General features: G+C 49.5%; 1 protein-coding gene across 1 annotated transcript in view; it reads right to left on the bottom strand.

The window, feature by feature from the left end:
* Positions 1-3,286: 3,286 nt before the first annotated feature.
* Wwp2 (WW domain containing E3 ubiquitin protein ligase 2) overlaps positions 3,287-25,409 on the bottom strand; it is a 125,865-nt gene continuing 103,742 nt past the window's right edge. The window contains exons 10-24 of the mRNA XM_057753764.1: positions 20,946-21,120; positions 16,665-16,719; positions 13,677-13,758; positions 12,698-12,826; positions 12,237-12,312; positions 11,933-12,004; positions 11,655-11,743; positions 9,447-9,606; positions 8,053-8,186; positions 7,602-7,742; positions 6,998-7,118; positions 6,352-6,456; positions 5,351-5,447; positions 5,114-5,186; positions 3,287-5,017 (exon numbers count right to left, since the gene is read on the bottom strand). Coding sequence (XP_057609747.1) covers positions 4,918-5,017; positions 5,114-5,186; positions 5,351-5,447; positions 6,352-6,456; positions 6,998-7,118; positions 7,602-7,742; positions 8,053-8,186; positions 9,447-9,606; positions 11,655-11,743; positions 11,933-12,004; positions 12,237-12,312; positions 12,698-12,826; positions 13,677-13,758; positions 16,665-16,719; positions 20,946-21,120 — 1,609 coding nt within the window. The 3' untranslated portion in view covers positions 3,287-4,917. The remainder of the gene's footprint in view (positions 5,018-5,113; positions 5,187-5,350; positions 5,448-6,351; positions 6,457-6,997; positions 7,119-7,601; positions 7,743-8,052; positions 8,187-9,446; positions 9,607-11,654; positions 11,744-11,932; positions 12,005-12,236; positions 12,313-12,697; positions 12,827-13,676; positions 13,759-16,664; positions 16,720-20,945; positions 21,121-25,409) is intronic.

Raw genomic sequence — 25,409 nt, 5'->3', positions numbered from 1 at the left:
AAGGCGTGCACCTAGTTTCTGTGGCAACTAGTGTGACTACTGGGATTAAAGGTGTGTGTCATTATGGCTACTGGGATTAAAGGTGTGTGTCATTATGGCTACTGGGATTAAAGGTGTGTGTTACCATAACCTGGTCTGTAAGGCTGACCAGGGGGACTGTTTTACTCTCAGATCTTCGGGCAAGCTTTATTTACTAAAATACATCGGAAATGCGCCTATACTAGTTTATAGGAATCCGCCCCCCCATCCCTTGCCACGAGGGTTTCTCCACCACGGCAGCCACATCCTCAGAGTGTACATGTTGGAAACCTAAGACAGTAAGGAGAGTCAGCTGGCGACCAAGCCACAGGTGTCTGCCATCAGACGGGACATCCCGTTATAGTTGCCATGGTCTGTTGGCTGGAAAGAGGTGCAAAACTCGTCCACACTCAAGAGTTACTCCACAAAGCTGCAAGCATCAGTAGGAGAGCGTCGAGGACCACCTAAGAAGTCCACCCACCTCAGGGGTGTATCAGCAGGGGCAGGGGATACGAGGGGGTTATGCAATGACTTAGGTTTTCTACCGTGATTAAAATACCATGACCAAAAGCAACTTGAAGAAGGGTTTCTTGCAGCTCAGTCTCAGGTAACACTCTATCACTTGGGGAAATCAGGACAGGAACCACAGAAACCTGAAGGTAAGAACTGAACAGAGGCCACGGAGGAACACTGCTTACTGACTTTACATGGGCTCAGGTCCACAAGTAGAGCAGTCTTATTTACTGTGCCGCCTCCCCAGCCCTGTTTAGTTTTGAGACAAGTGCTCATGTAACCTCAGATAACTCCAAACTTGCTCTGTAGCTGAGGCTGGCTTTGAATTCCTTCTTTACGGCATTCACCTCGAAAGTGAATGAGCACATCCTGCTAGGTGGGACAGATCTATATTTTGTTATCTTTTAATTTGTCGGGGGGGGAGGGGCATGCCACGGCACAGGTATGAAGGTCAGAGGACAACTTGTAGGAACTCATCTTCTCTTTCCACCATGGGGTTCTGGGAAATCAAACTCAAGTCTTTATCCACTGAGCTATCTCATCAGGCCCATTTCCCCTTTTTGATACAGAGTCTCACGTATCCCAGCCTGGTCTTGAACTTACCATAGAGCCAAGACTGACCTTGAGCTTCTGATTTTCCCCCCTCCACTTCCAAGTGTTGGGATTATAAGCACATATCACCGGCCCTGGTTTATTGGGGCTGGGGTCTGAACTCTGGGCTTTGTGAATATCAGGCAAACACAGTATCAACTAAGTTACATCCTCTACTCATCTGAATATCTTCTTTGTAGAAACAAGAACATCATGCCAAGTGACCCAAGCCGATCGCAAAAAGAAAACCACCGAGATTCCATTTATGTGACATAGAACTGTAGACACAGAGTAAAATGGTGATCCCCAGGAGCTCGGGGGAAGGGGGAATTGGATACAAATTTCAGAATTTTTTGATTTGTTTTGGGATTTTTCTTGTTACTTGTTCATAACTGTAACCCCAGCAGTTAAACTGAGAGGCGGAGACAGGCAGGTCCCGGAAGTTTGCTGGCCAACCAGCTCAGCCAAAACAGCTTCTGGCTTCATGACAGACCCTGTGTCAAAGCAGTAACCATGGGGCGCTACAGAGGAAGACACCTGCTCTGGCCTCGGCTTGTGCACATTCAGGCCTTTGCACCCCCACTCATGTGCACGCCCTCCCTACACACAGAGAGTTAAAGCCGAGAGAAGTCAACCTGGGACTTTCAAAATGGCACAGTTAATTTACACCTCCCTTCTCTGGGGATAAACACAATAAAGCCATATGAAACAGAAGAAAATGGCCTGCTTTAAAACCTAGACCACAGATTCTTTGGGTTAGACGCCACCATGTGTAAGAAAACAAAACAACAAAAAGCCTTACTATGAAGCTTATGTATACCATGTGAATGTTCCCCAATAATTTTTAATCAAAGTATGGTGTTTCCCCATCAAGTGGAAAAAAGCCTTTGAAAGGACATAGACCTGGGTTTTGCATGTTTAGCAAGCACAAAGTTTTCAAGCTCTTGCTCCCGAAAGTAAAATGAGGAAGTGAACTAGCCATTACACTTTAAGGAGCCAGCCTCCACTTCCTGTTATCAGTTTGATTAGAATGTGACAGTCACTAGCTGGGCTGTAGTGGCGCACGCCTTTAATTCTGGCATTTGGGAGGAACAGGCAAGCAGCTCTCTGAGTCTGAGGCCAGCCTGGTCTACAGAGCAAGTTCTAGGACAGCCAGTGCTACACAAAGAGATCCTGTCTCAAAAAACCAAACCAAACCAAACCAAACCAAAGAACGTGTAGTCATTTCAATGTCAAATGTGCCCACTCATCAGGTGGTGGTCTAGCCCACACTTGTTTGGCTTTTAGGAAAAGTCTTGTGATATGGGAGTATTCATGTTTTGCCTGCATGTATTAATGTGTATTATTTGTGCCTGGTGCCTGTAGGGGTCAGAAGAGGGTGACAGATCCTCTGGCACTTGAGTTATAGGCAATGTGAGCCACCAGAACTGAATCTGGGTCCACTGTGGGGCAATAAAGAGCACCGAGTCATCTCTCTACCCGCTTCGGCTCTTTTGGAGGCAGGGGCAGTCTATGTAGTCTAGCGTCAAACGTGGAGCAATCCTTCTGCCTCAGCCTTCCAATTACCAGGATTGTAGGAAATGTGCCACTATACCCAGCTCCATCTTGGAAGTTTTACCTGTCAAAATAATTGTGTGGGAAACCAAGGTGTGACCCTCCCTGAATTCAACATCAAGGAATCCCTTGTCATGGGACTCATGCAACCTGAGCCACTTCCTAAATGAATGACAGCCCTTCCCAAATCTCTGCCCTTCTGATCCAAAAGGAACGATTTTGTTGCTAAGAGAGTAATACAGCGACCTGGGCTGAGGCAAGTGACCTCCGGAGAAAAACTTGCCACCTGTTCCAGAAGTAAGGCTACCTTGGTTACTGGTACCCAATCACACATCCCAGAAGTAAGGCTACCTTGGTTACTGGTACCCAATCACCCATCCCAGAAGTAAGGCTACCTTGGTTACTGGTACCCAATCACCCATCCCAAAAGTAAAGCTACCTTGGTTACTGGTACCCAGACATCCAGCCCAGAAGTAAAGCTACTTGGTTAATGGTACCTGAACTCCCCCAAGGCAGCAAGGCCTGGAGATTCTGGAAGACCTGTGGGGCTGGCAGCCTCTTCCCAGAAGAGTGTGTGTAAACAGTCACACCGACACCACCCACGGCTGCTGATTGTTTATTGCACAAGAAACTGGCAATACCAAGGCAGGGGCAGGCATTACAAAACAATCTATCAACCAATTTGGTGCTAGCTAGCACAGGCCTTTCTGTACACACTTCAGTTACACACACACACACACACACGCATGCACACATATGCACGCACACACAGACACCCATGAACACCTGTGAATCTGATGCTTCCTGACCTTGCTGGCAGCTGGTCCCCCACCCAGTATGGAGCAGCTTCTGTGATGCGCATGGGGAGTACGGCAAGAGACTGCATGGGAGAGAAAGGTGAGCAGCAGTAAGCGGAGCCACTCAAATCAGCATGTGCAGTGTGTGTGTGTGTGTGGGGGGGGGGGTTACAGGCTGTACTAGAGGAAGGATGAAGGCAGAAAGGGACTGTCCTCAGAAGGCTCCTGTGACTGGTTTGAGAGCACGCCTGGGGTACCCCAGAGCTAGTATGTGCAGGGAGGCTGCATGAGGGAGTGTACCACTATAACTGCTCTGAAACCCCAGAGAGGCCTATGGACCTACATGGGAGGCTGTCAAGAGTGCCATAAATCCAACCGGTGTCTTTACCTCATGCCTGAATAGCACAAACACTCGGCGGCCGAGATGTGCCCCATCCTAAGCCACTATGAGCTCCAGAAGCCACTGAGAGACAGTATTATCAACCTGGTCCTAACCGACCTTGCCTGGTCTAGCAAAGGGATCTTGTCAGCAGAGGATTTGAGGGTGGCAGGGATGCACTGGGCCGCAGAGCCAGGCCTCTTGAACTGGGGAACTGCTAAGCGGGTTCCTGAGGGGAGCAGCTGTCGGGGGAGCTATTGGATCAAGAGGGTTGAGCCCCTCAACGACCCAGAACACCTGGGGCACCAGCTCTTTGATAGAAGGTGATAGCGGCATACTCAAATAAAACAGAAGGCAACCCTATACATGAATATACTTCAATTTATGTCACAAGACAGTCCGGGGAGTCTGTCTCTTCCCACTGACACACAGGTGGTGACTTCTTTAACTCTTTGCTTGCTAGGAAGAGACCGACTGGTAGTACTGAGTGCTTCCTGCTCAGTCCCCTGGGCTGCAGCCCACCAGGCAGCACAGCAAAGACAGCTTTGACACAGAGCTGCTCCTCAGGCCTGTTCTCCTCAGGCCTGTTCCACACAGACTCCAGGAAAGGTCTACGGAAGCGAAGCCTCTTCTGCTGGCAAAGATCCTTGGCTTTCTGGGTCCAGGCAGCCAAGCCACACAGCCTATCTCTTCACCTACCATGTGAGGCCCAGCTTCTGGGGCAGCCCTTTGAGGCAGGGCACATTCCCTTACACACTCACACACACCCAGAATTGGTCCTAGTGGAGGGGACAATATTGCAGAAGAGCAGCCCTCTGACTTTGCAACAGGTGATGAAGTCAAAGGTGGCAGGGGGCTTTATTCCAGACTGCCATCATCAAGTAGGAGAAAGGGGCCACAGGGCCTCTTGGGGTCAGACTCTTCAGTCACCAACATGATCCAAGCACGGACCCATACAGGGCCACTATCCAAAGGGGCCTCCCAAGGGCTGTGCAGCCAATGGCGTCTCAGGCAGAAAGGACTCAGGACTACTTGTGCTGGAGGGTATGGGAGGGACAGCCTTGGCTACTCCTGTCCAAAACCCTCGGTCTCCTCGATAGCATACAGCAGCTTCTCTTTCAGCTGCTCATAGCTCTTGTAGGGCGGGAGGTCCAGGCGGTTGAAGCTGTAAAAGATAGAAGGGTGGCATGGGGAGACCAGGGCTTCAGTGTCCTGCCCCCACCAGTCAGGCTCCCGGCCTGCTGGCTTCCAGAAAACTCACCACGTATGGCTTCGGGGTAGCCAGGTTTCCTTGCCAACTCTGTCAATGCAGAACTTCTGGGGTCCATTGCTCCCTGTCATCCAAGGCAAGGTGTTACTTTGTTGTCAGCACAGATGGCCTTTCCCAAAACAAGACCCTTTCCCTCCCCAAACTCCAGGAAGATGTGTATGGCCCGTGCAATGCCTGAGCTGTCCTCACCCCCAGCCAAGGCCCAAGGAGGACAAAGGAAAAACACACCAATGAGTTCGGCAAATCCCCCAACAGGCAGACGGCAGGTTCCAGTGACAAATTGCAATAGCCGGATCCTCTTTTCATTGTCCATCTCCTTCACCACCTGCAATTCCAGAAGGCGTCAGGGGTGCCGTTAGCCCAGCACTTCAGGCCTCAGCAGGGACATATCTAGGCCAGGTGGGGCCACACCAGGAAGGGGAGACAGACAGCAATCAGGGACCATCTCTAAGGGTGTTTGTAGAATGTCTCACAAAGGTCCATGAGTCTCAGGGACATCCTGGGTCGGGTATTCCCCACTCTCTCCCCAAGTCTGCTTTTAAAGACACACTAAGGTTGGGAGTAGCTGTTTGGTGGAAACAGGGTTTCTTTTTGGGGAAATAAACTGTAGTAAAGTTGAATAATGCTGTTGGTTGTACAACACAATGAAGGAGTTAAAACCACTGACCTGAACACCTCAAGATATCTAAGATGATGAATTGCATGCCATGTGAACTACACCTCCACAAAAACTTTACATGCAAATACACACACACACACATCATATAGGGATACTTATATCTGTCTTTTTCACTGCACACTCTCCTTGTTAAACAGCTGTAAAATCCACATATATAAAAGGACTAAGACATTCAATTCAAGATAATGGGCTCGCTGTATTTTTTTAGACACATGTGCCTTCCTTTCTTACCCCATCTGACTGGAGGAGACTACACAGCCATTGCAGCTGAACTTTCTGGCCGCAGGTCCCCTTGGCTCCCAGCCACTGCTGACTGCTGACAACCTATGTCATGCAAACTGGCAACAATATAGCTACAATAACCTCTATCCTGCCCAGAGATAGGTTTATCCTCTACTTCTCCAAGTTGGGAGGGGAAGAATAGATCAAAGATGAAAGGTCCTTGAATCTGGGGTCTAGGTAGGCCTCATGTCCTTTGGGTAACTGGTAACCATCCCTGACAAGAACCTTACCCCTAGCTCAACAGGGGGACACAGAGCCCAGGACGCACCTGCCAGAACCACTGGATCTGCTTGCTGCTCTTGGTGTAGTGCCGGTAGATGGCGTTCTTCTGCCAGTCACTCATGTCTATCTCCTGCATGCCGCACAGCATCAGCTGTAGGGAGGGACACGTCAGCAAGCCCGCAGCAAGCCCTCCGCGTGGCACTGCTTCACGCCCAGACGGTGCTGCCTCCTCCCACTATAACGCGACTCCCAAACTCTGTTAGCCTGCTACTTTTTTCAGAAATTTGTTTGTTTGTTTTTCGAGACAGGGTTTCTCTGTGGTTTTGGAACCTGTCCCGGAACTAGCTCTTGTAGACCAGGCTGGCCTTGAACTCCCAGAGATCCACCTGCCTCTGCCTCCTGAGTGTTGAGATTAAAGGCGTGCCTGAACTCCCAGAGATCCACCTGCCTCTGCCTCCTGAGTGCTGGGATTAAAGGCGTGCCACCACCGCCCGGCTTTTTTTCAGAAATTTTAATGTCCTTGCTCTCTATACACAGAGAAGTTAGGGCTGAGGATCCAGGCGACACTACCCACACTGCTGCCTCTAGCTTGAAGTGTAGGACTTGGTGGGTGAGTTTCTGTGGACGTACATCACAGATCTGGGACACCCTAAAAGACCTGAACTCAAGGGCCCACAACTTTTGGCACCCACCTCCAGCTCTTTCTCATCAAAATATCGCAACCACTCTAGAGGGGCCACCTCGTTGAAGCCATCCAGGAAGGCTTTGGTCTGCTCTTCCACTCCTCGGGTGAATCGCCAGTCAGTCAGCAGCCTAAAACCAAGGACAAGCCGTTGAAGGAGCCCAGGCCGCCCTGCCTGGTGTATTCTTTAACTGCTGAGCCTCAGACTTAACCTCACAAGTAACAACTCCATGGTTTAATGGAACAGAGCAAACAGCCTAAAGAAACTGGACGGGAAGTCTGTACATGCGCAGTGGAGAGCCAGAGACTGAAATTCACTGGACACAGAAATCCTCTGGGTCAGGAGAGATGGTAACATCTAAGCTTTATAATTCTTTAAAAAGTTCCCTGCAGCTGGAAAGCCTCTTTAATACAAAAAGATCAACCCGGAGCTGGTAACCAGAGGCTCCAGGTCCACAGCTCAAGTCATTATGTCACCAAGGCAGATACAGCCAGGATACCTGTGCAGTCTGTGGGCACTATGGGCCCCATAACGGGGCCTGGTCAAAGATGGTACAAAAACAGGGTAAATGCCCCTTCTCTGTAACATGCCCCTCCCCGGATCTGAGACTCACATGATGTACTCTTCCTTGTTCTCCTCTGTAACTCGGATGCTCTCGCCGCCTTCCTTCAGCTCATGGGTTGTCACCTTGCCCAGGATCTCCATGTCCTGGATGAAGAACAGCTCCAGGCCACACTCTTCTAGGTTGTTCTCTCTGGGACACAGGAGGCCAGGGGGGAGATGTCCACCTTACCAAGGCCTACCCTTGACTTGCTCGACCTCTTACTAAGGCACCCGAGAGGCACTAGAAACTCACTAGGTGGCCAGGAACCCTGACCAGTGGCTTGGTGCATTTTCTGCTGCAGAGAGAGAATCTAGAACAGGGGACCTAGAAGCTCTATCGCTATAGACCTGGGGAGGCCAGGTAAGCACCCAGGAATCTCCTAGTAGAGGAAATCAGGGTCAGGGTGCCAACTGGCCAATCAGAGCTCAGCTCCTTCAGAGCAGGGCAAGCCAGGACTCACTTGATCCAGACAATGGAGTTATAAAACTCGGGGTCAATAGACTCTAGGTCCTTCAGAGTTGGTCTCTTGTTGAGCATCCGCTTGTAGAAAGGAAGGGTGAAGCCTGTGTCGATGAACTTTCCATGGTACAGAGCCTGGGCAAGGAAGAGGCACAGCAGAAGGGTTTTACTTTCCTGGACAGCACCTGAGGCAGACTCAGGAGTGCTTTGGATGTCAGCTGCCCTTGGAAGGACTCCCTGGGAGCCAGCTGCTCTCCCCTTGAAAGGACTCCCTGGGAGCTAGCTGCCCTAGCTGAAGGGGAGGCATGGGAAACAAGTACTTTTCTCTGACTTGGGCATATGGACAGACTCATCCCACCCTGAAAGCCACAGGCATGGGCAAAGCAGGCCCACTGTCTGCCCAGCACACTGGCCAGGCCACTCCCTCTTTGGGCAAAGGCCTGTCCCCCACTTCCATGGAAAACTTGTTCAATACAGCTCTAGTCCGACTCACTGGCACTCTGAGCGGGTGGCACAAGAGGCCAAGAATAATGCAGACACTGAGGCTGGCGAGAACTGGCAGCCAGCGGTGAGTAACAGTCTGAGAGTCTGGCTGCTCTGTCGTTGTCTGCTGCTGGGCCAGGCAGGTCTCTAGACCCAGGAAGAATATGCCCACTTTTTGAGCCATTGCCAGCACTTAACAAGAACTTCCAGATGATGGGAATGGCCATATTTAGTGACAGAGCCTTAGGTCCCTGGTATTCAAGAGAAAGGAATGTGTGGGGGTAAGACTCAGGACATCAACAAAGAAAAGCTATCATTGGGGCGTAGTCAGAGCACAGCCTCGCAGGCCCCTGCTCAGTGTGGGTCATCATGCGGTACGGCGCTCTTCACTGCTACACTGAGCCTGTACTTCTAGGTGACTACAGTTGCTGGGAAGGCCCCTGGCCTTGCAGCAGCCAGTTCACTATGGCTCTGACCTAAGCCCATGCTGATTCCTAACTCTCTTCCAGAAGGCTGTGTCTCAGGCAGATATTTCCAAAGGTCCCCTTGCTATTGTGGCTCATGAAAGATGCAGTTCCCCCAAGTGAGAGGCAGCAGGCAGACAGTTAGGGTTTTGCTTGGCCTAGTTACACCCTGTAAGTCCCAATGGACCTAGGTGAAGTCCCTGGGCTTCTGTGTAGTAAGTCACATGAGAAACCCTGTAACTGCCCCAGATGGCCACTGCAAAGTATCTCACTTCTCCACAACTACCTTGCTTTTTGTTTGTTAATTTTCGCTTAGAAATCGTGTGAGGAAGAGGAGAGTCATGGCAAGTCCTAGACAGAGGGCAGGGTCCTGATCCCTAAGGTCTGCAGCTCATGCCACTGCTGCCTCCTTAGAGGCTGCCCTGCTCAGAGATCCCAGGCCCCTTACCATGGCGATGAATCTGCCGATAAAGCGGAAGTAGGTGAGGTGGTCAGGGTTGATGGAAGAGGCTGGGTTGATCTGCAGGCAGTAATTGTTCTTCCCAGCGTATTCAAATAAACAGTACATAGGGTTGAGCACCTCATGGGACAGGAGGAAAAACCACTCTCTGTGAGAGGAGAGAGGACAGAACAATGGAGCCCTCTGCTGTGTCAGACCATCTGAACGTGTGTGTCCTGGGAGGTCAGAGCGCCAGCCCATCCCAGTTCTTGGGTGAAGCAAAACAATATTAGCACCTGAAGGTGGCACTCAGGAAAACCTGTGTGGGTGCGTGTTGGCTCCCATAGGACATTTACATTACAGTATCTAGAGCTTCTGGTGGCAAAGGGGCTCCTCATACGCAGGACCACCATGTACCCTGTGGGGCTATGTACCATACAGAGGCACTACACTACAACATTACAGACTGGGCTGGCAAGACAGGTAAGCAGATAAAGGCTCTTGCATCCAAGTCTGACAACCCGAGTTCAATCCCTGGGACCTACTTGGTAAAAGATGAGAACTGAATCCCCATAAGTTGTCCTGTGACCTTCACACATGTTATATGGGCCAAAAGAACCACACACATACATCTATGCCCCCAAATAAACAAATAAATGCAATGAAATCATAAATATACACATTTATTACAATGACATTTCTGCTCTATGACAGTATGCACCCAACCTGGTATGCAATGCAATGTGAAGAATACACAGACAGTTGCATGTTCCAAAACCCATCCCTGAAGGCTCTGGGATCCACTCAGCCTCCAGGAACCTCATTGATTCTAGCTATTCTACAGGTACCTACCTCACTTGCATGTTGCCTTCCCTTCACCCCAGAACCCATCGGCATACCCTATCCCAAACTTGGACACATTCATCTCGACTGACACCACCCAATAGATGCCTCAGCATCTATCTACACCCCGAGTATAAGCCAGAAATCAGGGTCCTTTAGGGCTTGAGCTAAACCAACAGGGAACATGGGCCAAGGGGGTCAGCCTCTGGCTGCTGGTCTGTTTGTGGCTGTGTAGACGAAGTCCTTCGATGTAGAGGGTGTCCCGGTATCCTGTCCGTGGTTCTACCCTGTGGTAGAACAGCATGACGTAACCTACCATAGGGTAAAACCACTGGCAGGACACAGAGAGAGACACACAGGGAGGGAGCCACACCAGAAGCCCACCAAGCACAGCCTGGGGAAGTCACCACGAAAAAAGAACAATCCATTCATAGGATGGGGTCAACAAGAAGAGTACACCACCAGCAAACAGGACCACAGGTGGATGAGCCCAATGCCAAGCAGGAAGATATCCCCCCACCACAAGGTCAGCAGAAAAGAGGTCACCACAGCCAAGACGCTCCTTCTCACTGCCAGGGCCCTCTGCCTGTCGTCCAAGGCGATGCTTTGCCAAACAGCCTGCTAACTTTTGTGGGGTGAAGGTAACACAGTGCTTTGGGTTCTTTAAGGGACTTTGTTGACTGGTGCACACGATGCAGCAGGGGATGGATTGCTTAGAGACATCAGATACACTCTGAGAAACCTGACTTCACCTGCTCTGGCTGCCTCAGGAAAAAGGAAAGCCGAGAGCTGATTTTAACGGGTACCCACAGACCCTATGGCCCACTGATACAACTTGACAGGTTGCTTTGTAAGTAGAAAAAAATGACACACAGGCTGGCACCGAACATCACGTCCCTCCTCGAGAATCCTTCAGCACCCCTATCATCTAGTAACCAAAGGGCTAAAGGCCTGACCCTGCTTCATGGCTCACTGGGACTAGCCAGACATTTGTCAGGAGATTTTCCACCTTTTTCTTTCAGAGACAGGATCTCATGAGACCCATGTTGGCCTAAAATTTACTATGTAGCCAAGGACAGCCTTGAATGTCTAATCCTTCTGCTTTTATTGCTCAAGTGGTACAACCATAGACGTGAACTCCCTGCCAGGCCTGATTTATGTGGTGCTGGAGATCGAACCCACGGCCTGCTCACTAGACAAGCATCCTAACTTAATTGAGACACATCCCCAACCCAAGAGATGATTCTCAGTATCACACACGGCCCATCCTATTGATGCAGGGGATGAAGAACAGCATGGAGGAGGTTTCTAGCCATGGGCCCTACAGCCAGGGGACATGGGGTAGAGTAGAGCCCTCTGGGCACCCTAGCTCACCTGGCGATGCCGCCGTAGTCCAGGCCCTCCTCACCACGCATGATGATGTAGAGCCGGCGGCGCAGGTCATAAGGTTTCATGTTCATAATCTGGGGAGACAGGGCATCCGGCCATCCTGCCCATGACCCCAGCACAGCAGGCAGGGATGTGGGGGCAAGGGATGCTAAGACTTATTGTCTAGCAGATATAGTCACCAATGCTTACGCCCTGAGGTGGGGTTAGGTGGTGGGAGGAAGCCTGCTTGGCCCAGGATCCCAGCATCAATAATACTCTCTAACCTGCTGGAAAGAGTCCTCAAAGAGTGTCTGCCTGGAAACACTGATCTTCACGTGGCTGGGTAGGGCATTTGACTGAAAAGGAAAGGAACACTGTCAATTGGGGCTTAATGGGCTCTCCCATCTGTGACAGCACAGCCCCATAGCCCAGGATTAGAAGACTACTCCTTAGAGACAAGCAGTTCAGAGTTGGGCAAGCATCTTGCACCCATCTAAGACACACCCTCCGTGCTAGGTGGGTCTGGGAGACCCAGCTGACAGCACTTAACAGCCCCACTCCCATGGGAGCCCCAAAAGCAGGACTCACGTGACAGAGGAACCGGAACTGGTGATACTTCCACCGAAAACTTCGGTCATAGGCACCAGGTGAGCCTTGCTTTGTCCTGGCAAGAGCAAAGGATGTGCTGGAACCTGTGTGATTTCTCAGAAAACAAGCAGTCCATTTCTGAGAGCCCTAGGGAACGTGGATGTCTGCTCCGTGAATTTAAAGAGGAGTAAAGTGAGACACAGAAGGAGTGACTGCCACTGAAAGGAAAGACTCGTGGAGAAAATGCCACACTGCTCACTTTTAGAGGTCACACACCTCCACACCCTGCTCTGGGTAAGGAGGATGGCCCCGGGCCCATCCCTGAGTGATGACATCCACATTGGCACTAGAGGGCAATGATTAGCGCAACACATAGAGACCCCTCCTCCCCAGCCTGCTGAACAGGACAGACTGGGGTTGTGTTGGGGGACAAGGCTGTGGGTGGCTGTGAAGGTTCTTACCCAGTCTCGAACCCTGGGCGAGGATCCTTAAAGGTGGTGGTGCGGGTATTGTGGTCCACAAAGTACCGCACGCCCTCGCTGGTATATTTCATCTCCCACCCTGGGGGCAGGGCTGGCTCCTGAATCATCCTAAAAACACAGAAGAGGGGTTATAGGCTGTCATGTGCTTAGAGGCTGGGGTCCCCAAAGTCCTACTTTGTCTTTGCCTTCTCTAGGCTCTTCAGAGCCCTCCACAGGGGAAGGGGCACCTCAAGGATATACACCTGGCAAGACTTAAGTTGTGAGAAAACAGGTCATGTGCAAAAGGGGGCCATTTATTACGGGGCTAAAATGCCAGTCCAGGGTGGGTGACATTAGCCTGCATGATCATCACATACCAAGTGTCCCTACTCTGCTTCTTTCTTTTTTTTCTTCCTTCCTTCCTTCCTTCCTTCCTTCCTTCCTTCCTTCCTTCCTTCCTTCCTTCCTTCCTTCCTCTCGCTCGCTCTCTTTCTGTCTCTCTGTCTTTGTTTCTATCTCTCTCTCACTCTGTCTCTCTCTCTTTGGTTTTTCGAGACAGGGTTTTTCCGTGTTGCTTTGGACCCTACCTAGTTCTTGTAGATCAGGCTGGCCTCGAACTCACAAAGATTTGGCTGCCTCTACCTCCTGAGGGCTGGGATTAAAGGTGTGAGTCACCACCACCTGGCTTAAATTTTACTTTTTTTCTTTCCCTTTTTTTTTTCCTGCCCTACTTCTGAGGGGCAGGAGTGCCCTCAACTTTTTGACAGTCCAATTCTCAGTGCCTGCCCAACCTCCTCCCATGTCCCTGTGCCCAAAGAAAAATGTGTTGCTCTCAGTAGACTGCTATGCATCCTCACGGAAGGTTCACAGTCCCTGAATGTTAGCACTGTGAGGCAAATGCAAAGGCTGTTTGACCACAGTTAGAGTTGCACAGAAACCCTTGCCCCATCCCTCATGGCCCCTCCACCTGAGTCCTCACCCCTGGGTCCGCGGGTCCTCCCACTGGGTAGTGCGCGTGTTGTGGTTCACGTAATACACCCGTCCATTGTCCTGCCTCTTTTCTGCCACAGGAGAAGAAAGGAGAGAGTGCAATCAGATTAACACAGTCTGTCCCTCGGCTCCTGCTGCCCGTGTGACAAGTTAGAATTTCTGTTCCCATCACCAACCTAAGAGGAGAGAGTCTGGCCCAGTCACACCTGTCACCAAAGGGACTTTTCCTGTTGCAGGGCAGGGGAAGGGGACACCCATACCCAACCCCTGTCAGATGGAAAGACAGTGTGGCAGTATAGATGGGCAACCCTGTGAACCAGCTGTGCAGTACGGCTATCTTGCTGCCTCCTCTCCCTCAGGCTGGAATGGAAGGTGGGTAGAAGAAAACCAGAGGCAAGCTCCAAGCTTCAACAGGCCACCTTTTCCAGGAAGTTCCTGAGCAGGGAGCTGTGTCTGTCCTGGCAATCAGCAGACTAACGCACTCACTCCATACAGTGACACAGTACAGTAACGAAACAATGATAATTAGTTGCAGGAGCTAGAGGAACCTAACAACTAAAAAGGGGAAGAAATGGGGAGACCAGCAGCCCCTGCTCCCCTCTAGAACCATGCTGGGACAGTTCTTGTATGCCGAGGTCTCGTCTCTGACTCTACACAACTGAAACTATAAACAGACTTCGTCAACCACACCCTCACAAAGCTAAGAAAGGAAAGGAAAGGAGGGAGCAGGAGGCAGTAGGCAGTGGTACCTTTACAGACTTTCCATCCCCAGATAGTGGGTATGTCTGGCCTTGGAGAGCAGCTCCCACACCTACCCCAGTCCCCACCCTAAGGTTTCTGAGGGATTGGCTGCCCCAGCTGGGAGCCATTGTTGTAAACTGCATCCTCCATGGCTGCTCAGTCAAGGGTCAAAGTCATGGCCAATAAGAAAGCAAGGTGATCTATACAGTGGGTCAGAGCCCTTGGCCACTGGCCTTGTGTTGCTACTGCTTGGAGGCCTATGTACCCCCTGGACAGCCTTCCGGTAAGAGTTTTGTAGTGTGGGGATGGGGAAGCCTTTGTGAGCACAGAAGCTCATGTTTTCGGGACAAATGGACTTGGAAACATTTGTCACACGCCACGGCTGCTCAGGAGCAGATGTAGCTCTAAACCGGAGATGCGCCCCCCCCCACCCCAAACAATACTTAGGGGCAGCCATAGGGGCTCCTTGGAGAACTACAATGGCACTTAAAACCTCAAGGCAAATGGAAGACCAGCAGGCTCACCATTAAAGGTATTCTCTTTTGGCCTTACTTTTCCATTCTTCTTACCATTTGGGGGAGGCAGCCCTGCCACCGTCCTGGTGACCTCAGCCCAGAGCCCCAAACATTGTATTGGCACAGTGTTTTCTTCCAATTCTTTGACTCTAGCACTCCTCCTGCCTCAGCTTCCACAGCTTTACAACTACAGACAAGCGCCACCATGCCCAGCCTAAAGGGTTCTTTTCTCACTTACGGAGCACTTCTGCTTTTCTGATGACTGACTCTCTTTTCCTACCTCACAAGTCTGCACACTCTGAACCTGTGAGCTCTCCCAGGCTCCACAGTTCTCTCCCTGGTGACTTTCATTTAGCAAAATGCCTACAGAAAGAAGAAAGTGCATCTGACTGAGTTGCATGGACTGCCCGTGCAGCCACAACCAAACTCCAGTCCAGACTCCAGTCACCAGCTACCATACGGTGCTGCCAACTCCTGTTTAGCCTGATGCACTTTCTCTGATGCCCATGTCAGGATCCCCAAGTTTTACTCTCACATTTGACCCACTAATCCGCAGGGTGCCAGTAACCTTACATTGGGGACTGGAGAGCCAGGCAAGTTGTTTGTATGTATGGGGATTTCCTAGCTGAAAAAAAAAATCCATGGGCTTTTACTAATCAATATTTCCGGCCAGGATACAGGAGCCTCTTGGCACTCTGGAATGTAACAGGAGCTCAATGATACTCTGGGGGAGTTGACAGAACTTCTTAAAGTACTACCAGGGAACAGCTGTGTCTGCATCAAAGGAGCACAGCCTGGAGATGCCCTTGACACTGTCGGCATCCCAGTGGCACTTCCCCACCCACATAGTACCATCTGCGAGCACCTAAATCAGCACCTACCGTCTTCTGCTACCCTAGCCAAAAAATTAAACCCAATACCTGCTTATTCCTGTGAAGACTGCTCCCTCTGGCATCAGAGAGTCTTAGAAGGTTGAATAAAATCCTGCCCAGCTCTGAGAGTTGCAGAATTTCCTGAGTCTTGCCATTTCTAATAACACTTTTTTGCACAGTACTCCTTCCTAGAATAGCAATGAAGCCTGCAATCTCTCCCAAGTCATGATAGTTCACCCTTAATGGATGCCTGGGCCTTAACCCTTGGCAAATCATACCAAAGCCCAGGGATAGGTGAGAAGTGGCTACCATTGACAAGGGAGCCCCAGCCACTAACTAGCAGTGCTGCACTCTCAAGACCAATACCCAGTGTGCAGCTCTGCTTGCCCGTGGTCTCGTTCACAACAGACCAGACATAAGCAGCTGGCACTACTCAAAACTAGGCTGTTGTCTGTCCTCCGGTGTCTGAGCTGCAAAGAAGAAGACTTGTTAAGAAGGCCACTTATGCCAGAGTCACAGTCAGAGGAGAGCCTGCGTGGACATCAGACAGGTCAAAATGACTGTGGGATTCAGTGGATTCCTGAGTGGCCACCCTGAAACTCAGGACACAAACACAACAGTCCCGTGGATGCTTGGGGAAATCTTTCTTGGAGTCAGACTCCTTTCGCTGTGGCAGGTGACCACTGTAGTGGCACAGGAGAACCCTACTGGCTCTATCACTGCCATCGCTCCAACTGGGTATCCTCAGCACGCATTTAAGTGATACGAAAATCCAAGGGATAGCGCATGCAGGAGATGGGGACAGAATGCGATGATTGCCAAAGAGAAGGCCAAGAACTCAATACTTACCCCAACCAGGCGGGAGGGGGCCCAAGGGATCATGGTCAGACGAAGCACTCGAAGACTAAATACAAGAAAGAGCAGAACACAGAAGTTAAGAAAACGAAGACTCTGGTTAAAAATAAATGGATCAATAGAGTTGGGAAAGCCAAAGACTCACTTCCACATGTTAGCCCTTAGGAGAGAATGCAGCGACACTTTAGATAGCATCTGCTCCTTTAGAGTCTTTGTTTAAGAAAAACCAGAAAAAGAATTCTATGCAGCACTGAGGGCTGGGCCAGGGAGAGCAAGTGGGGTTAGAGGTGATCCGAGGATGGTGGGCAAGGGCCCCAGAAGCCAGGCCTGAGCATGGCAGGCAGGCTCACAGCAAGCTCCCCGCCAGCTCACTGCCGGCCTCTGCTCAGCTCCTGCTCCACACAGCCAAAGCAACTGAAATCCTCACCACCTCCAACTTTCTCCAAGAACCACACACAGGAGGGGAAAAAATACCGCAGGCCTTTCCAATGAAATCATTCCCACAAGCCCTGCCCACGCCCAGGGCTTCCTGGCTGGGGCCCTGGCCCTCCTCCCGCCACCTCCCTCCTGGGAGCTCAGCATCCACCCAGACTGAGGGCACTTTCATGCCCCAAGCCCCTCACCTCCCCCAGGAATGTTTTCCTTCCCTTCACAAAGCACCTTTATTCTTTCCCTGCCTCAACCTGAAGTTGCTCAGTGTTCTGCCTTTGCCTGTCTGCGGCTGGTGAAAGAGAAGGGGAAGGGGCTCCAGGAAGGCAGGTCACTATTTACACTAGTGCCCTCAGCTATTTCTGCTTCCTGGTCCCCGGGGAAGGGCAGCAGTGGATGGAGAGTTCTCAGAGCCTCTGGGAAGCAGGGGTGCACTGTCGAAAACTTTTCATACCTAAACGAAACAAGTATTACTGTGCTCCTTTCTCTCCCCCACTCAAGCGATTCTAGTTCATTTACTAGAATTTAATCATTGTATTAGGGATCAAGTTCTAAATGCAGACTTCAGGCTGCAGACATGGCTGGCCCCATCTGGGGATCACACACACACACACACACACACACACACACACACACACACACCCCAGCAGGAGGATGAATGGAGCTCAGTCTGGGCTTGAACAAACACTGATGGTGCTTCATGCCAACCAACCCCACCACAACCCGCCTTCTACCCTCAACCGAAGGGACAGAGGAACTTTCTTCCCAAGGTGGCAAGACAGGCTCCTCTTCCAAGTAAGCTCCAACAGAGTCATTTAAGTCTTGAAACCATAGGCGCCTTGGTGAGACAGGGCTCCTTTCAGTAGAGGGCCTCCTGCCACATGGCAAAAAGGAAGCTGTGCAAAGCTGGGGAAGCTGGCCTAGGGTCTGGGGCCTGTTACTGCCAACTCCACCCCGATTCAGATATGCTTCAATGCTGGAAATCTAGTAATACTCCTTCAACTGTGCTTCAGAGTTAAGGTGTAGGAAGCCTTCACCGCTTAGTAGTGAAGTCAAATGTGGATGTGAAACACAACTCATCCATCAGATAAGAGCCAAGCCAAAGGCAGTGGTCAGTGCGAGCCATAGGCATCACTCTGCAGTTTTCAGGGGCCGGATGCAGGGATCATACCTTAAGTGAATACTCTTACCACTGAGAACATGCCCAGCCTGCAAGTGAAACAAGCCAGGTGTGGTGGTTTAGACCTTAAATCCCAGCACTTTGGGAGGCAGAGGCAAATGGGTCTCTGAGTTCAATGCTAGTAGCCTGGTCTATCAATATAGCAAGGCCCAGGCCATCCAGGGCTACACAGAGAGACTCTGCCTCAAAAAACAAAAAACAAACAAACAAACAAAAACCAGAACAAACAAACATAAAACAGAAAGAAAGAAAAAGAAGAGACAACTGGCATATAAATCTGATGCTTCAGGCTCTTTAGAATGTATAGATAATGCATAAAACATCCCAGGCTCTAGCAGTTTCCTTACTGATGGCACAGAAATTGAAACAAAAATAGTCATCAGCCTCTTCTTCGCTTTCTTGAAAAGAAATCTCTATAGTTGAGGCTGACTTTAAATTCAGGCTCACACTTCCTTCTTGCCTCAGCTTCCCAAACAGCTGGGACTACAGGTGTGGACCGGTGAACCAAGCTAACAACCCTCTTCTTAACCCTTGCTAGTTATGTTTAGTTTCATTGTTCCTACCCCAGATTCCCTAAGATGTTGGCTCTCCCTCATTACAGCAGGTCTCTACTGAATTTCCTTGGCGCCCTCCGGTTTCTAGCACATGGACTGCACTCACCACACCCAGAGTCTGAAGACAGACAGACAGACAGGAAAGAGTGAGATGAGACTGAAGAACACATGGGAGATCAGAGCCGATGGACACACACAGTAATTTTACTGTCCATAGCCAAAGTGGATCATTTGATTCTTTTGGATATTTATTCCATAAGGTACATTTTACAACTCAAATCATAAGAAAGGACACAGAAGTGAAGGAAAAACAATAAATAAAAGCTTTGCGTCACGACCAGAAAACCCAAAGCAAACCCCCATGCCTTCCCTGGGGACTAAATGCCCCTATTCCTCAGCTTCCCGGAGGCTCCAAGTGTGCTACACAGAGCAGCGGCAGAAAAGCAGACAAACAGCACAAGGGGACTGGTGCCTGGCAGTGCAGATAACTCTGAGGGGCAGAGTAGTGTCCTTCATAACCAGAAGCACAAGTGTGACTGGGAAATGTCCCAGGGCTGGAGGTCCAGGATGCATGCCTTGAGCCAGAAAGCTCAGGTGAGTTCAAGTCCCTTTGGGATTAAGCACAAGGTCCCTGTAATATTTTAAGATACAAATTCAGAAATAAAAATGTCTAGCCATCACAGCCTAGGGCAGAAAAGACTCTGGGAAGGCCAGAGGGTGCAGAGCAGAAGGCATGCATCATGTTTGCAGGATGGACCTGATGGAGTCAAAGTAAAATCCAGGTGCCCAAGGATGTGGTCCAAGGGCTCACCGAGGGAAGGATGGAGCCATCTGTTTCTGGAAGGTACAATCCGAGTCCACACCAGGAATTGGGCTGGTAGTGTAGACCCTGACTTCCTCTTTTAGTCGTCAGAGGACAGGCGGAATGAAGACAGAGGCACCACCTAAACAGCAGCCTGTGGGACGGGTGCTAGTGCAAGACTGTGCTGGTGTCCTCAGTGGACCAGAGCAGGAGCACAACACAGAGCAAAAGGGGTTGGCAGGGGTGAAGCGAGCAAAAATATGGGCACGCTGATTCAGAGCAACAAACGCACCTTAGGCAGTGAAAAAAGAAAACATCGAAATACAAGAACAGTAACCCAGGGAACATGGAAAAGGTGCGTATGGAGGGCGGTCCAGGAAGGGATGGCAGGAGCCAGCAATCCTGATGCCCTTGACGCCCATTTTAAACTATATTTCATGTTCTCTAAAGTGCAGCAAAGAACAAGATCTCAGTTTAAGCCCAGCAAGAGGAGGAGCGGGGGTGGGGTGGGGAGGGGGCCGCTAGCACAGTATCAGTTCTTAGTCTTCCTAGTAAAACCCTGGGTCAAGGCCAAACCCCAACATAGCTGTATGAAAGCAGCCTTCTTACTTGTAACCAGGACATGGCACCATAGCAGACGAGAGGGAAAACCAAACGCGGCAGAAAACCAACAGAGACATTTTACGCAGGCAGAAAAAAAAAAGTTCTTCAGTACAAGACGTCTTCTAGTCACAGAACAAGGCAGCTCCCCTAGCCAAGCAGAGCAAAGCTCCACGATACTCAGAAAGAAAACGGATTTGGTATTTAAGTTTCACTTCTTAAGACAACCTCCCTCTCCAAATTTCTACCCCAAGGGCTTGCTAAAGTGAGAGAGGCTGGCAAAAAGAAAAACTGCAGAAAGACCAAGCAGAAGAGAACCCGGAACTCTTCCAGTCCTACCTAGACAACCTATTAGAGAACTTGAAGTCTGGGCCAGAAGAAAAGAAGATTCTTTTCATAGATTTGTTTTTAAAGTTTATAGAGAAGTTGGAAAAAAAAAAAAAAAGGCAAAAGAAAGCTGCCTCAGGCCTTCCGGGTTTGGGAGCCAAGACCACTACGAAAACGGAAAGAACTATGGCAAACTCAGCTTCAGATACATTGGTCATTGGTTCACTGACCCCAGGCACCACACGAAGTTACTAAGTGAGAGACTTGAGGAACCTCACTTCCATGAGGGAGGTCTGTAATGTCGCAGCACTGCAGAGTGAGTGCATCTGCAAAGGCTCAAGCGCAGGGAGTCACCCAGGCTTAGCAGGCCTTGGCCCTCTCACCTGGTAGAGGAATCTTTGGCTGAAGTGCTGCATGGCCCCCTGGAGCTGGTTCCGCTGGGACTGCCATTGCTCGTAGTTGCGCACGTACTCAGCGGTTGGACGCTGCCAGGTGGTTGTCCGGGTGTTGTGATCCACATAGTAAAACCTGCCTCGGGGGTCTGTGCGTTTTTCCCACCTGGAAACAAGGCACTCATGCTGAGACGGCTACCTCACCATCTTTGCTGCCCCACGACCCTATCCCACCAAATTCTAAACATATTCTTAGGAGGTCTTATAAGGAATTGACTAGTTGCCTGGGCCACAGGTAGGCATGTTGCCTACTAGGACAATCAAGATGAACCTCAGGGTATTTTCTGGGAAATTCTAGGGGAGAAAACAGTCTTCCATCTTTCCTGAACCTGAGTAGAAAGCACAGAGCAAGCAGTCACTTGTTCAGCTGCACAGTGAGGTTGGCCCAGTAGACAGCAGGATACAAACACTGAAGAAAAGCTGGGTTTGGGGCTATAGTGTTTAGACACAAGATCCAAGCTTCATTAGAAGTCAGGGCATCTAGAATTTTTCATCACATGAGCTGATAAAGTCCCTACAAAGCCTAAGTCAGACTGGGTTTTGATTTGTTTGTATTTGAGAGAGAGTCTTACTATGTACTCTGGGTTAGTCTGTAACTCACTCTGTAGATCAAGCTGGCTTTGACATCAGATATCTTCCTGGCTCCTGAATTTTTGTGATTTATTTCTCTAAAAGGACAGACTATCTCTTGACGTCATTACTTCCTTCACTGTGCGTCTCCCACACCCGTCCTCTAATGCAGGCTCCTGTACGCCCACAACACTCTGCTCCCCACTGTTGTCACAGTCGTCTCACCCCATCTTCCTGACGGGGCTTTCAATGGACTCTGGGCTGGGTACCCTGGGAGCTGCACCCAGCCTCTCTTCTGGGTCGGCTTGCTCTCATTTGCTGAAGTAAGTGACATAGTACTTCCCACATAAAGGCTCCAAAGTCGAGTTTCTGAAACTCATCCTGTTTGAGGAATGCTAAAGCAATGGGAAGGAAGCTATTTTCCATCCTTGCTGTGACGGCCCACTCCACTGCTGCTGCGGCTTTCTCAACTCCCAGTCCTTTCTATGTACCCTATTTTCCCCTCTGGAAGCTTCCAACATCTTTCTTGGCACTCTGAGATTCCATTAGATGTGGCTTGGGTGGGTCACTCTTCATTTTCCAGGCTGAGCACTGGATGTGGGCCCTGCTAATCTGGATACTTCGTATTTCCATTTTGGCAATTCTTTTCATTTTGGTTTTTTGAGACAGGGTCTCATAAGTAGCCCTGGCTGTCCTGAAGCTCACTATGAAAACCAAGTTGATCTTGAACTCACAGAGATTCACCTGCCGCTGTCTTTGAGTGCTGGGATTAAAGGTATGCACCACCATGTGTTAGGTACCAAGACGAGCTTCTCCCATGAGAATATTAAAAGTATCCTGGGAGCCAGGCTGTGGCTAGGTTGGTAGAGTGCTTGCCTAGCATTCATGAGACCCAAAACTGCATTAACCAGGTGAGACGGTGCACACTGGGAATCCCAGCATTTGGAAACAGAAGCAGGAAGATCAGAAGTTTGATGTCAGCCTTGGCTGTATAACAAGGTTGAGGCCACCCTGCACTACATGAGAGTCTGCCAAAAAAAAAAAAAAAACACAAAGAAAAGAAAAATCTAATCACAAAAACCCTGTCCTAGAAAGAAGAAAGCTTGATTGGTGTCCCATCGTAATATGTAATGAATAGTAAGACCCTAGTCATTCTTAGAACCCCATATTTACTTTAGCTCTTCCAAAATACTCAATAGATCAATGTTTATACATCAACTAGGAATGATGACACATGCCTTTAATCTTAGCATTTGAGAGGCAGAGGCAGGAAGATCTCTGAATTTGAGGTCAGCTTGTTCTACAGAGCGAGTTCCAGGATGACACAGAGAAACCCTGTCTCAAAAAAAAGGAAGGAAGGAGGGAGGGAGGGAGAGAGGGAGGGAGGGAAGGAATGAAAGAACGAACGAAAAGGCAGGGAAAGGAAATGAAAAAGAAAGGTAAGGAGAGGGGGAAGGAAAAGGAAAAGGAAAGGAAAGGAAAGAAAAGAAAGGAAAGGAAAGCCCAAACAACATCGATACTTCCTATAGACCAGAGGGTTCAGAGACAGCAACAGTACATTTTACATCTGTACTTCCTATAGACCAGAGGGTTCAGAGACAGCAACAGTACATTTTACAGCATTCTTGTTCTAAAGTTTAAAAGTGCAAGTCACACTGTTAAGTCAACGCTTGACCTGTGACACACTTAGAGAAATACAAACGTTGGCTGTGTGTTGGAGGATATGGAACAATAAAAACTGCTAACTGCCAGGACCAAAGCCCCATCTCAGCCAACATGGCAGTCCTGGCGGCAGTCCTACACAGAACTTTGGTCAGGTAAACAGAAGGACCGTTACCAGGCAAACAAGCCCAAAGGTTTCCATTTACTAGAAAAGCTGAACCTTCCTTAAGCTTCCCGGAAAGGTCAACCACAAAACACCTAGTTCTGGATCAATACGGACAGTATGTATCAGCTCAGGCCCTCCCCTGATGCCATACAAATGGGCTTCTCTGTTTCCCCACCACCTTGAGAAGGCCTTTGCAATTTGAGCCCCAATAAATCTTTTTTTTTCTGCTTATGAAGTGGTCTGGTTCTGTAATTTTGATGTACCATCACGAATACTAACAACATGGAGGTTTTACCTTAGTGACTTTTTGTTGTTATTGTTGTTGTTGTTTGTTTTTGTTTTGTTTGTTTGTCTTTTCAAGACTAGATCTCATTACGTAGCTCTGGTTGTCCTGAAACTCACTCTGCAGGTCAGGCTGGCTTCACTGAGATCCACCAGCCTCTGCCTCCCAAGTGCTCTGGGATCAAGGGTATGTGCCATTATGCCTGGCTAATGACATATTTTAGAAGTGTGTACTGAAATATGGGTAAATGATAACGTATATGATCTGCCTCAAAATAACCTAAACCAAGAAAACCAAGGAAAGTGGATGAGGGTTACAGATCAGACTGAAAAGGTTTTCTATAAAGTAAATGTTTAAAACTTTCTGGTATAGTCTGTGTTGCAGTTACTTGATTATGCCACTGAAAAATAAAAGCAACCATTAGAAACATAAACTCAGCCCTCAGGAGACTGAGGCAAAGAATCACTAAAGGTTCATGGACAGCCTTCATTACTTAAAGAGACAAAGTGAGTTCCAGAACAGCCTGGGCTTCAGAGTGAGACGCCTGTCTCAAAAACCCAACCACTTGGGGCAGATGTGGTGACACACACACAGCCTTAGCTCTAGACTCGGGACCACTGGGGCAGATGTGGTGATACACAGCTTTAGCTCTAGACTTGGGACCACTGGGCAGATGTGGTGATGCACACAAAGCCTTAGCTCTAGACTCATGAACACTGGGGCAGAGGTGCTGATGCACAGCTTTAGCTCTAGACTCGGGACCACTGGGGCAGATGTGGTGATGCACAGCTTTAGCTCTAGATTCGGGAACATTTGGGGCAGATGTGGTGATGCACACACAGCTTTAGCTCTAGACTCAGGAGGCAGAGGCAGGCAGAGGTATGTTGAATTGGATGCCAGTCTGCTACATACTGAGTGCTAGGCCAGCCAGGGGTACACAGAGAGACCTTGTTTCAAAAACAAAACAAAATGCCAACCAACCAACCAACCAGCTAACCAGCCACAAAAAACCCTCCCATAACCTCAGTGTGGTTCAGAGGTACCATGGCGACCACACCCAAGGCACTGGGTGTGAACCCCTAGCACTGAAAGGAAAGAAAAAAGGAAAGAAAAAGGAGAGTGGTTAGCAAATGAATATGGCCATGTTCCCAGAAAATATTTACAAAGATGGGTGGAGGGCTTGATTTCACCCACATGCTGCTATAAGGTGTCAACTCGTGCTACAGATAAAACTGGCTACGACTATGTGAGGCTCATTAGCCCATTTTCTATACTTGAAAATTTCCATAAGAGTATAAAAATTTCCACCATTCCCACAATAAAATGTGGAAATTAAAAAAAAAAAAACTAAGAAGCCAATGTTTAACTTTGGTAGCCTTCACTTGATGTCAAGTCCAAGTAGAAAGAGAGCGAGCACTAGGGATGACGGATGAGGAGCACCACTCCCAGGAAAGCAAGAAGAAAAGGAAAACCCAAGGCTCTGCTGGAAACTGGAGCGACAGCAGCCCGCCTGTGGAAATTTGTGGAGCCAGACAGTGAGGTGGGGACTGCCTGGCTCTTCCCAGAGCCCCACAGGCACCATCCTTCCCCTAGGTACACTGGGAGGATGGTCTTCATATTAACGCAGGCACTTTTCACGGCTGCACTAGGTGGGCTGAGGCCGAGTCTTTCCTGAGAGCAGAATTCATTCCCTTTCGAAGTTCTCAAGACTAGG

The sequence above is a fragment of the Chionomys nivalis genome, chromosome 21, assembly GCF_950005125.1.
Source record: "Chionomys nivalis chromosome 21, mChiNiv1.1, whole genome shotgun sequence".
Classification (NCBI taxonomy): Eukaryota; Metazoa; Chordata; class Mammalia; order Rodentia; family Cricetidae; genus Chionomys; species Chionomys nivalis.
The sequence above is the reverse complement of the archived record's forward strand: the minus strand, read 5'-3'. Positions and strand labels throughout refer to the sequence as shown.